Source organism: Parasteatoda tepidariorum, chromosome 12, assembly GCF_982258835.1.
Source record: "Parasteatoda tepidariorum strain Cologne lab strain chromosome 12, Ptep-v5.0, whole genome shotgun sequence".
NCBI classification, from domain to species: domain Eukaryota; kingdom Metazoa; phylum Arthropoda; class Arachnida; order Araneae; family Theridiidae; genus Parasteatoda; species Parasteatoda tepidariorum.
The window spans coordinates 16,447,229-16,461,074 of NC_141766.1; the positions used below are offsets into that span (position 1 = coordinate 16,447,229).

The following is a 13,846-nucleotide window of genomic DNA, read 5'->3' on the forward strand; positions in this document are numbered from 1 at the left end:
ATAAGCATTCTTCACAATTACTCTTCGTAATATTCTTCTGGTATTTAGATGGCCATTTCATCATAAATTGCAAAAATAATTAATATAAATATTATTTCATTTTTATTTATTATTATTATCAACTCTTTACATTTATTAAATAAGCGAAAGTAATAGTTATTAAAGTTATATAAGTAATATTTATTAAATAAAAGAAAAAATTGAACTATTCGTTTACATTTGGAAATATTGCGTTAAAATAATTAAATAAACGTAGCATATAAATACGTTTCTCTGTAATTATACAAAGCAACATAAATTTCATATTTTCATTACAACGAAATTGGATAGACACGAATATTGAAATTCGCAGAAACGATTTTACTTTCTTGTCCTCCTAATAAATACATTAGTTCATTTTTATTTATTACTATTATCAACTCTGTTGTTTGTAATATTTATTAAATAAAAGAGAAAAAAAATAATACAACTATTCTTTCACGCTTAGAAACATCACGTTAAAATAATTAAATAAGCTTAATATATATATGCTACTTTGTAATTACACCAAGCAACCTAAACTTTATATTTCATCGACATTGGAAAGACACTAATAAATTTAATTGCGTTAAAAACTTTAAAAAGGAGAAAACTTCATCGATTTAATGTTCTAACGATAAAAGTTTCAATCTTCAAGTTAGAATCATTAACCATGTAGCTAGTGTTTGGTAAATGATTATGTAATGACTCAGGGAGAAAATTGGAAAATTAATTAATTGAACGGTAATGCAACAGATGGGATATGGAGCAGTTTTCATTAAAACCCAACTAGTTTCGTAAAAGTGTCATTTAATAATCTTTTGCTTATTTCTGAAATCTCTAGTAACATAATACTTATAACTAAATTAAAACATGTTTCTGATAATCATGTTACCATTCAATAAATGAAACATTTTTAAAATGAAGTATAATAGAAAAAATAATTCATTTAAAAGTACACAAATTTTTAATGAAAATAAGAATACTGATTAAAAGTAAAATTTAAATATATTTTTAATGAACTGACTGATTATCTAGAGGTGTCAATCGGTACTCTTATTGGCACCTCTTCATTGATCTATTAATAAATATTATTTAAAGTTAATACCATGAATTAAATTTATAATAGCAGAATTTTTAACTGAGAACACAAATATGAAATAGTTTAGAAGTTGAAAATATATTATATTTGAAAAATTGGTGGGGACACTTATAACAGACTGTTTACATTTCAATAATTTTTATTTCATTAAATATAAAATCATAGTATCTAAAGCGTACCGCAGTTAGTTTTTTATTGAATCAAAGATAAATTAATTCGAATCGAGTTGGCTTTGACGTTTTTAGATTTCTTATATTTGGAAAATAATTTTTTATATTTGGTGGTTGATCCTTTGGGGCTTATATTAGATAAAAATCAAAACTGTAGTACAGTTGGTTTTTATTAAAATAAAAAAAAAATTTCAAATCAAATTGCCTTTGATTTATTTCCTGCCAAGTTTTGGTTGAAAAAAAAAACTAATGCAAGCTTATTTTGTTGAGCTTTATCTTTCCAGAAAGAAAAAAAACATGTTTCAGAAGTAATTAAAAAGCAAAAATTGTAAATCAATATTGATTTTACCAAAATAGCTGAATGAAATTGAAAATTAGATGAGTCATTTAGATAAACATTGAGTTATTTTAAAACTTAAATTAAGATTGAAGTTTCGAATATCCGGAATAGTATTATTATTTTTTGCACAGATATTAAAAACACATTTTTATTTTGCGTTTCGTTCAGAGAAAGTAATATTATTAAAAAAAGAAAACAAATCTTTATTTTCTCCAACAAGAAATATATTTTAATTCAAATACTGCAACAATAATATTCCTTAATAATTCCTTTCTGCTTTTTTTTTCAATGTCATAATTCTTCAATGGAAACATTTTATCGGATAATTTTATTCACGGATAATAACATTTTGTTCGTGGGTCGTTAAAAGAGCGAGACATTAAATGTAACTAAACATTTAAAAGTAACCAGACATTCTCTAAAATACTAAAATCCAAAATATCTATCAAACTTAGTATAAGTTTTAAAAGGATATCTGAAGTTTCAATTAATGATATTTAATCACTGCTATTCTAATATTAATGAGTTAGTATTGTTTTATCATGATAGTATTTTTTCCTTTAATTTCAAACATCTTGTAGACGTCTGAAATGATGACAAAGGTCTGCCTGACATATAAGGATAGAAAAATAATATTGTTTTTACGCTTGAAATTTAAAAATAAAATAGAAATGTAAATGAATTGTTGTTACACGTGATATTAAATGTTTTATTTTTAAAAGGAATTTTTTTGTTATTTGAAACATAAAAATATTATTTAAATGTTATTTCTTAAAAGCATTTCTAACTTTAAAATTGGTATTTATTAACTTTAATTGTATTTCGCGACAATGTAGTTTATAACATTGCTAAATAGACGAGTCTTATGTACTTTTTTAGACTAAATAAAAAAAAAAGTCAAAATTGATTTTAGAGAAGCAATGAAATGATAACTAAGTGGAAAAATAATTTATGTCAGCCAGAAGTTGAGATAAATAATAAAAATGGTAATCCAATGCTAGCAACATTTCGGGCAACCTTTATTATTTAATGTTGGAGAGCAGAAAAAAAATCTTCAGTAGATTCCAGAAGAATAATTCATTTTAAAATCAGGGAAGTCCTAAAATTTGTAAACAACTTCAAACCCTATTTGTAACAACTTCAAACCTACACGTCCTTTAATATTTATGGTTAGAGAGCGTAAGAAATCTCTTGCAGACTTGTGTGAATGGAAAAATTGTTTTAGCTCTACTGTCTGGCGTTCACGAGATGTGCTTTTAGTCAGGCTGAATGGCTTTCTAGTTGTGGTGGCTGGTATTAGCTAAACTGCCCAGTGCAAACTAGTTTTAAGTTCAATGCGACCGCCAAACAAAAGTATTATCTTCACCAAGAAAACTAAATACACCAGTCCGTTACTATCAGAACCACTACTAACAAGTCCAGTGTTAGAGTTCATATAGCTAGTCTGTAAGATAAACTTAATCAATCCAGTCCTTAGCTTGTAGTCCCCCCCCCCGAAAAAAAAAACGTTTCTTCCCTCTTTGTTTTACTTCTGCACTGTTTAAGGCCTTTTTTTCTTAACGGATTTTATTGAAAAATCTATTCTCATAAAAATATCACTTTGATTGAGGCTTACTCCCATTATTATGCAGTTCGCAATATGTTCTTAATATTGAATAGATTTAAATTGAACTTTTCAGAAAACTCGTTTTAAGATTGTTTTTCCCCCGATACCTTGCAAATGAGCAAAGAACAGCAACGATACTGGTTGACATATTGTTAATTAAATAAAATTGTCAGTTCGATTATTTACTAAATATAAAAAAAAAGTTAATGCGAATTTTAGAAAAAGAAGTAAAGCAAGCCGCACACAAATATCATTTTAAGCGTCAACTTCAAACTAACCACACAAATACAAACAAAAACTTAAGTAACATTATAAAACAAATATCTTAAGGTAGCTTCAGACTGTGAGTAAAACGCTTGTTTTAAAAACATTTTTAAATGCATCATTTTTGATATAACAATCTGCTGTACAAATAACAAATTTTAAACAAAGCATTAATTTACTTATTAACGTTACAAATTCATGACTGAGGCTTATTGTCTGTAAAAAAGCAGATCTTTATGTCTAAATGACAATGGATAACATTAGTTCGAAGATTTGGATGGATTTATCATATAATGCTGTATCATGTTTTGAAATAGTAGCTTCCTTAAAAAATTAGCAGTAAGAAATGTTCCTGCATTAATCACAAGTTTTGAGTGTCCTTAACAGCTCTTTTTCTTTGAACAAGTAGCGAATCATGTTGTTTCTTAGAGGCAAATAAACACCAGAAGCAACAATAGAGATGGAGTTATCCAAGTGGCGCCATTTCGTTGGTTGTATGTAATCATGTCATTCGTTTGAAGACTATCAAAGCTACCTTCTACAGATTCTGAAGAAAAATGAATTAAAATATAAATATCAATTAATATATTAATTAGTTAATTTACATTACTTAAGACATTTCTTTACCATACCTTTTCTCATGTTCCCTTTTCACTTAAAACTTGAAATATAAATTTGTTTTTATTTAAGTCAGCAGTTGCCAAACTTTTAATTTTTTAGCCTTTTTAATTCCGAATTAAGAAAGGGTAAACTAAATAACTTGAAATTTGATAAATTCACTAATAAGAGCATCTAAAGACAGTAAAAAAAAATTGGGTGAAAAAATTTTTAAGTGCTTATTTAAGGAGGTTCCATTTTTTAAACATTTGCATTGGCTACAGCTTTCCTTTGATGGTGATTATGATGGCTTCAGCTACGTTCCAGTACATATCTTCGATTAGAACAAAATGTTATCAGATTAGAAGACAATGAAAATATAAAATTTCATTTTGGGATATATATCAAGAATTTAAATTTTTTTTTAAATCATAAAAAGACTTTATATTCACGAGATATTCTAGATATTTTCCAGGAATAATTTTTAAAATAAGCCAAGAGGTGCACAACTCTATATTTCATGTCATTTTTTCGAAATTGCTTCTAGCTTTTTTAATTCTGTTGGCTTATCGAATTTCACTTATTCGATTTCATAAATGGGTTTTCACTTTTTTCCTTTTTTATTATTTGCATTTGACTCTAGGATTTGTTTCGACTTCATCTACTCTGATATTACTTTTAAGAACAATATTCTTCAGTTAGAGAAAGACATAGTAGGTTATAGGTTGTTTTCTCCGTTCTTTTCTGCATAAATTAAAACTACTGGTTCATCCTCCAGCTGAAAAATATGCAGATCTTCCAAATCTTTCTAACAGGGCCAATATTTGTCATATTGTTATGCATCTCTTAGGCATGGGGATAAGATTAAGCTAAATTTGTAAATTAGACAAATTAAAATTGGACGCACTTTTCTTTAACTCACTCTGTATTAAGAAATTTATCACAGAAGTAAAATAAATCACTAGAATCTGAAAGGAGAAATTATCAACAGCGAGAATCTATATAACACCATTGCTTGGAGCACATTGAAAAAACCCTTTTATGTTAAATTTTAACTCTATGATTGTCAAATAACTCAAAAAAGTATACTGCCTCTTGAAAGCTTATTATCTAAGCAAAGGTATTACCTTTGCTTAGATAATAAGGTGAAGAAAAAGACGTAAAATTAATTCAGGGACACTTTCAATGGAAGCGAATTCACTTGAATGTCTGAATTTATAATCAAACTCGTGCAACATTCTCGTAGATCAAGATTATGCTAATAAATTAATTTAAATGAATATTTAAATTGAAATACCTCTTTTGGGTTGGAAATGAGTTTCAGAAAATTGTACTTTCAAGACTGTAGTCATTTCAACTTCATATAACTTATTAGGATCAAATGGCAATTCAGCTGGAATTTCTCGTTTTCGTCTTCCATATCCTATTTGATCACTTCCACATTGAACCTAAATGAAGGAATGAAATTATTATTGATTTGGAAAAATAAAGGAATTATTCAAACCTAAATGAATTATATTGAATCTAAATAAAAAGTAAAGGATTAAAAAAATGGAAATTATTTGAATCTAAATGAATTACATTGAAACTTAATGTATTTAAAGATGAAATAAATACTAACTGAAATAAATGCCTTCATAATTTTAAAAGTTCACTATTTTAAGTCTTTAAATTCTGGAGCAGATTTTGTCTATATTTAAAGTGCTTTTATCATTCCGCTTTCCATAATCTTGCGTATACAATTAAGGTGGAAATGTAAGAGATTATATTAGTATTTTTGTTATCAGAGAATAATTTTCTTTCTAAATAATCTATCCCGAAATTTATTTGAAACACTTAAATCAAGAACAAAGAATTTTTCGTTTAAAAATCAGTGTATTGTAATATTATATATTTATTTTCTTTTCTCTATCTTTTAATCTAAATAGCAAGGAGAATTATAATAATGCTTCTACGCAAGGTATCTTTGTTTTATTATTTTTCAAGCACTATAAATATTTGCCTATTTATTTACCTTTGTTATGGAATTCATCATGAAATGAAATATTTGAAAAATTGAATATTTTTTTTCGAGATTTTCAACTATGATATCTGTTTATTTAATATGAATTGCAAACAAATGCATGAATCGCTTTGATTGTGAAGTTAAATATATCTCATGGTCTTATTCTCTCTTTTGAATGAACTATAATTTTTCGAGATAAATTTATAAAATTATGCATATTAACAAACCTTTATTTTGACTATTTTAATCTTTTAATGCCCTTAGAAAATTAACATTTATTAAATAATAATTATACAAAAATTAAATAATAATACAAATAATTCAAATTAGTTTAACATTTACTATTTATTTACTTTAATCATAAATAATTTGCAAAAATTGAAACATTAAAAGGAAAGAATGTGATAAGCGTATTAATTTTATTTTATTAGACAAGTTTTAATAGCATGTTCAGTGACATTTTAGTAAAATTTAGAATTTCAGTTATTTAGGAACACCAGAAAGTTGTTTCACAATGGAATAAATACTATACCAAAAAAACCTACAGGTGTACTTACAGGTGTTTTGTCTAAAACCCGAACAATTGAGTGTTTTCACAATTTTACTTAATATGTTTTTCATTAAATTCATAAACAGTATAAATTCAATTTGAATACTATATAAATTGAATTATCTATCTTATTGACAAGTTAAGTGACAGTTCAATGAATTGTAGAAATTCAGTTGATTAGGAAATTCAAGAAACTGTTTCTAACTTCACTAAAAACACGCTAAAATAAATTCATGTTTTATATTTACAAGTGATTATTCTTAAAACCTTTGAGCTTGAATGCTTTCACAATTTCACTTAACATATTGTTCTATTAAGTTAATTAATTTAATTAATTAATTATTTGTAGAAATGCTAAGGGAAAATTTCTTTTAACCAAGCAATTATTCTATAAGACAATTGCATGCTAGCTTCACTTAAAAGCTTTTTTTAATACACAATTAAATTTTTTGTTAATTGAAGTTCAGAAATTCTGTTATTTAAAAACACCAATAAGGTGTTTCCCCATAAATTAAAATTTCAACAAAATAAACTAATGTTTTATTTGTACAGATGGCAATTCTTAAACCTGGAGGATTGAATGCTTTCAAACTTCATTTAACATGTTTTTCCATAAGGCACATCAACTATTAAATTTAAATTTAAATGTTTCTTTACTAGTCACGGTCAAGAAACAGCAGAATATATTTACGATTTATTTTTGAACCCAGAAGAGTAACGTGTTTTTTCAATTTCAATTAGCATGTTTTCTTCCATTAAGCTCATAAATTAAAAAATTAATTTTGCTTGATTAGTCACGTACTACAAAATAAATTTATGCTTTTAATCAAAGCTGACTATTCCTGAACCTGGAAGATTGAGTGTTTTCATAATTCCACTCATGCAGATTTTTATTGAGCTTATGAAAATTAAATTTTAATTCTTTTATACCAATACTGAAATTTAATTTTCAACAAAGTAAGTATATGCTTCATATTTATTCTAGACTATTCTTAAACTTCGAACACTAAGTGTTTCTTAAAATTTCCTTTAACAATTTCTTCTATTAAGTTCATGACAATAAAATTTTAATGTCATTACCGCGCACGGTAAATTCTTTAAATTTTATAATATTTAAGTTAATGTGTCGGAGAGAGATTTTATATGTTTTAAATTTTTGGTAATAGCACAGTACTGATTTATATTAAAATGAATAAGCTAAAATAGAATGGGTCGAAAAAAGACATATTTTTTCCCTTTAAGACTAATTACGCAATAGAGAGAAAAATATTTTTTTTTAATATTCAATAATACATCAGAAAAATATTATTTTAGTCAACTAATATTTCGTTTTCACCTCTTAAAAAAGATAAAATTGCTCTATTTTGCTTTCTTCGGTTTCAAAATATATCAATTGATTGAAATGATATTTCAATGAGGTAATGTCGAATATTAAAAAGAAATTTTTCCCGTTATAAGAATCTGAAAGTGTTCAAAATTATTTTCGGTGACTCTTTTTTTAGGGTGGTAGGGGAAACTAGATAAATCAAATGAACTAATATTTTTTTTGGGATACTGAATAGTTAGTTATTACATAATAAGAATTTGAGAGAAACTTTGGTTTACTCTATGATTTTAACTCAATAGATATCATATAATATTACTATTACACAATATTACCGCTGGCAACAAACAATTTGAAAAACATTTCTTAATAGCTATACTTATAAGTTTAATTTAGGAATATCGAAGTAGCTATATTTATAAATTACTAAAATAGCTATATTAATAAATTTCTTTTGTTACTATTAATTTATGCAGTTATAAATTAAATGAACTTCTTTTCCACGATGGAAAGAATACTAGGCAAATTAACTAGTTTTTTCAATTTCAACATTTTTCTGCCTTTTCCTACTTCGAAAACGTATTTGTTTTTATGTAAATTACACATTAATGTCATAGTTTTTTTATTTCATGATTTTAAAAATATATTACGACCATTATGGATCATTTTGTAAGCATAAATTCATGTTTACGGGTTCAAAAAAAACGCTAAATACAGTCCTTTGAATATTTTTTTTGTTGGTAAAATTATGTTTCGCTACTGTGTTTAATTATTGTAAATATGTTCAGTAGACTGTTTCATTTTATTTTTGTTTAATAGCCGGCGTTGAAAAACCAAACCATTTTTGTGCTAGGGGGTATCAATGTTCAACTCCATAACCTTTTATGTTGAATCCTACCCAGAAGACAAAGAAACTCCTAGAATAAGCATAGAGACTAATTAGCCTTCAAGGTTTAATTTTAGTTGGCTCCATTAAAGAGTTATATGGAGAGTAAAACAACAAACACCATGATCCCTCTACCACTAGTGATACTTTCGGTCAGCCGGTGTGAGTATCCGCACTCGATGGGTTTCGAGCCTCAATCCTTACAAGGGTCACACATAATATCGTTCAAATTTGATGCAACCTTAATATGGCAAATGGTAGGAGTTTAGTTGTTTATAATTTTTATAATTTTATAATTTTGATAATTATCATATTTTCCAATTTAATTTTAAGGTACATTCAAAACTATTCGAACAATTTAACGAATCACCCAGATTTACCTCTTTTTCAGAAATCAATATTTACAGAAATATCTGAAAAAATATATTGGAACAAAATGAAAATAATTTTAAACAGAGCTGATTTTAAAATTTCATCCAAAACTCAATTTAGTTAATTCTAATTTTATCTCACCAATTAAATCATAACGCAATGTAGCATTACGTAACGTAATTAAAACATTTAATGATAGTGATATCGGTGTTTCTCAATAATTTATATAATAATGACACTATAATTTACTATATAAAGATTTTAATATTTTAATGATTAAAATGTTTCTTTAAATTTTTTTTATTACTCAATAAACATTAAAAATACCGCAGCATCATAGTTTATAATGCTTTTAATATGTCATGATTCTTTTCAAGAAAGATATAACATTGTTCTGCTTTGGCTTTGCTAAATCAAGGATATTTATTGAATTACACCGAATTTTCATTTTGAAGAGATATTGTTCAGAGCCTTCTCAATAGATGGCACTGTTAGTCACTTTATGAATTTAAAAACTGAATGGAAATTATTAAGGAAACTAAGGATAAAATTTACTATACCAGGAACATATAAGGAAAAATATAAGGAAACTATTATTCATTCATGTATGGAACATATCTTGAGGATTTTTTATTTATGATTAATAGAGTTTATAGTTTTGCTAGTTTTAGTTGTCTAAATACATATAACTGTCATAATATATTATCATAATTATACAAAAAATTATGTATAATTGCTTTATTTATTTAAAACAAAATTAAATATTGAGAATAAATGAACAAATACTTTAAATTAACTCGTTAAAATTAAAAATTATGGGCAGTGCAATTTGATTATTATTCTTAAACACATCTTCATCATATTTCTTTTCACTTTATAATAAACGGAAAATTTAATAAAAATTAATTATATTTATTTCATATAATCCAAAATACAATCTTAAATTAACATATGACTTCATATTTTAAATAAAATTTTTCACCTGTTTGATATATGAAAAATTTAACACAAAAAATTTTATTAGTATTTCACAATATTCATAATAAATCATTTTTTCCAGATTACTTGAAATACTATTTTCATTTTCATAAATAAATAAATTTATGCTGTTACTTATAATGATTAAGAGATATAATGTACTGATTCTGAAAAATGAATCATTTAGAAAATATTTACCTATTTTAAGCATGATTAAACAATGTTCACAAGCTTTTCTCAATATATTATGTATATACGAAGTAGCTTTTCAGCTTTATTGTTAAACAAACTTTAGGAATAAAACATTGATATAAAAGGACATAAAGCTAAATATAACATAAGTTAGATATTATTTAAACAGAAAACATAAAAATGTAGTTTTATCCGAATTATAAACATGCAGTAGTTTATTATTTTAATTTTAAATAAGATTAAACAAACAATATACTTTAATTTTCCTGAATATGTTATACATGTATAAATTATATTTTAATCTTTATTATGAAACAAACTTCAGAAATATTACATTGACATAAAATGACTTGAAGCTAAATAATATTACATCGAGTTTATTGAATTTCGTTAAAATTTATATCATAGTAAGTCAGAAGAAAGTAATGAAATATAAATCCTTATAACAATCGCTTGAAAACTTCATTAATTGCTATTATTGATAAACAAAAGTGAAATAGAATAGTTTTAGATCTGTATGAATAGTTATAATTTGTTTTACTTAAATGTTTATACAATTATTGTGTATTTTCGGTTCGGAAGAGCTCAGTAAATATTATCTACCCAAGAATAATTATTACTAAAGAATAAACTGATTTAACTGACAAAGAATAAAGACGAAAATCCGCCTTAAACTATGATTACACTGTTTACAATAGTTAAGCTTTATTTGCTTTAGAATGTAATGCTTTATTGTATAATAACTTTCAATTTGAAATAGAGAAGAAATATAAGAATAGTTTGGATTCTTTAAGTACTTTGTCTTTCAGAATTATAATTAAACGTTTAAACATTGAAAACGTTTTCGCATACATTGAGGAAATTTTTTTTTACAAACTTTCATTGTATATTTGACAGTTTAAGGCTATTTTATTGCCGACAAAATGATCTTTCTCTGTTTTTCATTCTAATCATAAACGGATTAAATACGATTAATCTATCTTTCTTCAAATCAATTCGTAATTATTTTCATTACTTGCTATTATTTTTTAGCAATTATTTTATGGTTTTTAACATCGTGTAAGTAAAACTGCGATTCGACTTTATTGTCTAATCGATACCCAATCTGATTATTTTTTTAGATATAATTTTACTGATAAACAAGCTATAGGTATCTGTCAGGGTGTTTACCTTTTCTAATGTAGTTTTTTATGCTGATTTCAAATCTAAAAACAGTTTCGTTTGATCACGTCAGGTCTTTTAGAATAGTGTCAGAAATTAATTTTCAAGGAATACAGTTTAATTTTTATAGAATACTGTTTGAGTTTTAGTAAATTTAGTACAATACTGTTTGAATTTTAGTAAATTTAATGGAATACTGTTGTAAATTTAGTGAAATACTGTTTGAATTTTAGTAAATTTAATGGAATACTGTTTGAATTCTAGTAAATTTAATGGAATACTGCTTTAATTTTATTAGTTTTGTTAGATTACTCTTTAAATCTTAATTATTTTATAGGGACATTTTACTAATTTTAATGAAATATTGTTTCAATTTTATTAATTTCAATGGCGTTTGCTAGCACAGGGAACAACTACACATTTTTGAAGTAGACGCTTAGAGTTAGCGAATTTCTTTTCCTTGAGTGACATTTTATACTTGAACCATAAAAAAAAGCTGTGTAGAAAAATAGCTGTAGGAGAAAAAAGCTTCAGAAGAAAAGAAGAAGGAAAAGTTCATCGGGAATGAAGCCCTACCATAACAATTACATGAATTAAATGGTCGATTTGATTCAGGCTGTTAAACATTAATTCGATTTAATTAAATGCTTATTCCAGTGAAAATAAATTTTTTTTAATAACTGATTAATACTCAAATTTTAATTTAAAGTTTATGAAAACCAAATTTTAATGCATATTTTAATTTTTCTTAATTGTAAATAGTACATTTATATCACAAATTTAATAATATTTTTATATATATTGCATCGATTAACAATAGTTTCTTAAGAGATTAAATTTGTGATACGTTAAAAATAATGGCAAAAATTATGAAATGTTTCATTTTAATAAAATTTTTTGTAAAAAAAATCAATAATTAACAAAGCATTATCACGATACAATTCTTATAATTATCGGAATTCGAAAAACTTATGGAGCTGCTATTGAGTTCTGAAAATGCTGTTAAATTGCATGAAGTGAGTAAGTTCCTTCTGTAAATTTTAAATTTATATCTGTACTCTATTTTTTTTTAAAATTATCTAATTTCATTAAATAAATTCTTTTAAGTTCACTGGATAGCAAAAAAAAAAAAAAAAAAATTGGACTGTAAGTTTATATAATTTTTTAAGTAATGTTTTTTCTTCCGATTTTTTCTTCGGGCTTTTTTCGGTAATTTTTTCTAGAGCTTTTTTTCGGCATATTTCTCTCGTTTCTCCGATGCTCCTTTTTCCGGTAAACATTTGCTACTATTCAAGATGTTTACAACACTGGAGTATGGCTTAGATTAAGTATGGTTTATTTTCCTTGTATATGACTTTTATGTGTGCTGTATTTTGAACCGAATATTTCTATGCAGCATATATTTGACGTGAGTTCAGTCGACTATTTTTTTAGCTAATGATATGTTCATGAGTACTCAATGTAACAGTTTTAGTGAAATATAAATGGTTGTAGAAATATATCTGTAAAACAGTGGGTGATAGAGGCAAATGGTTTGCATATTTTGTACCGGCACATTATAATAAAATGCCGGGCGGTTGAGTGGTAGGCGCTTCGTGCTGTCTCGCCACAGGTCCTTGGTTCGAACTTCGGGCCGGGCAAGGTTGACTTAGCCTTTCATCCCTTCAGAGGGTCGAATAGATGAGTATCAAGCATGCATGGGGACTAAACACTGGGGGTTTCCGCGTTTACTGATAACCCAACCGGAACTTCTGCTCTTGCATCAAAGAGACCAAGGTCAAGAAAATTGAGATGGGCACAGTAGACCTTGGCCATCTATGCGCTGTAGCGCCACTGAGTTTACTTTACATTATAATTGTCTTTCAAAATGAATTGGATGCTAAGAAATCCGCAATTTTTTAAAATTTGTTTCTGAGTGTTTGTGGTAAGTTAAGTTTTCTAATATTCTTATACGGATGGGCCGATATAATTGTAAACGTTTTTATACTTGAATATTATTTCAATAAATAACTCTTTTCAGAAAAAAAAATCAGTTTAAGAGTTTTCTTCATACAAAGGCACTGAGCCATTATGGCTCAGGGTATAGAGCGTTCGCCTTCCAATGAGGTGACCCGGGTTCGAATGCCAGCGATGGCAGATCGATATGAATTCCACATCCGGGTTGCCCCGAGCACAGTGCTGATATAAAATATTCTCAGTGGGGAACGGATTATGGGTTAGAGTCCCCTTGCAATCAGGCTAACTGTGGAAGGTTTTCTTCTCCATGTAACGTAAATACGGG

General features: G+C 26.3%; 1 protein-coding gene across 1 annotated transcript in view; it reads right to left on the minus strand.

Annotated features, from left to right (window-relative positions):
- Nucleotides 1-1,219: 1,219 nt before the first annotated feature.
- Nucleotides 1,220-13,846, minus strand: part of LOC107438141 (uncharacterized) — a 282,012-nt gene continuing 269,385 nt past the window's right edge. Inside the window, exons 8-9 of the mRNA XM_016050348.4 lie at nucleotides 5,395-5,545; nucleotides 1,220-4,047 (exon numbers count right to left, since the gene is read on the minus strand). Of these exons, the coding sequence (XP_015905834.1) occupies nucleotides 3,926-4,047; nucleotides 5,395-5,545 (273 nt within the window). The 3' untranslated portion in view covers nucleotides 1,220-3,925. The remainder of the gene's footprint in view (nucleotides 4,048-5,394; nucleotides 5,546-13,846) is intronic.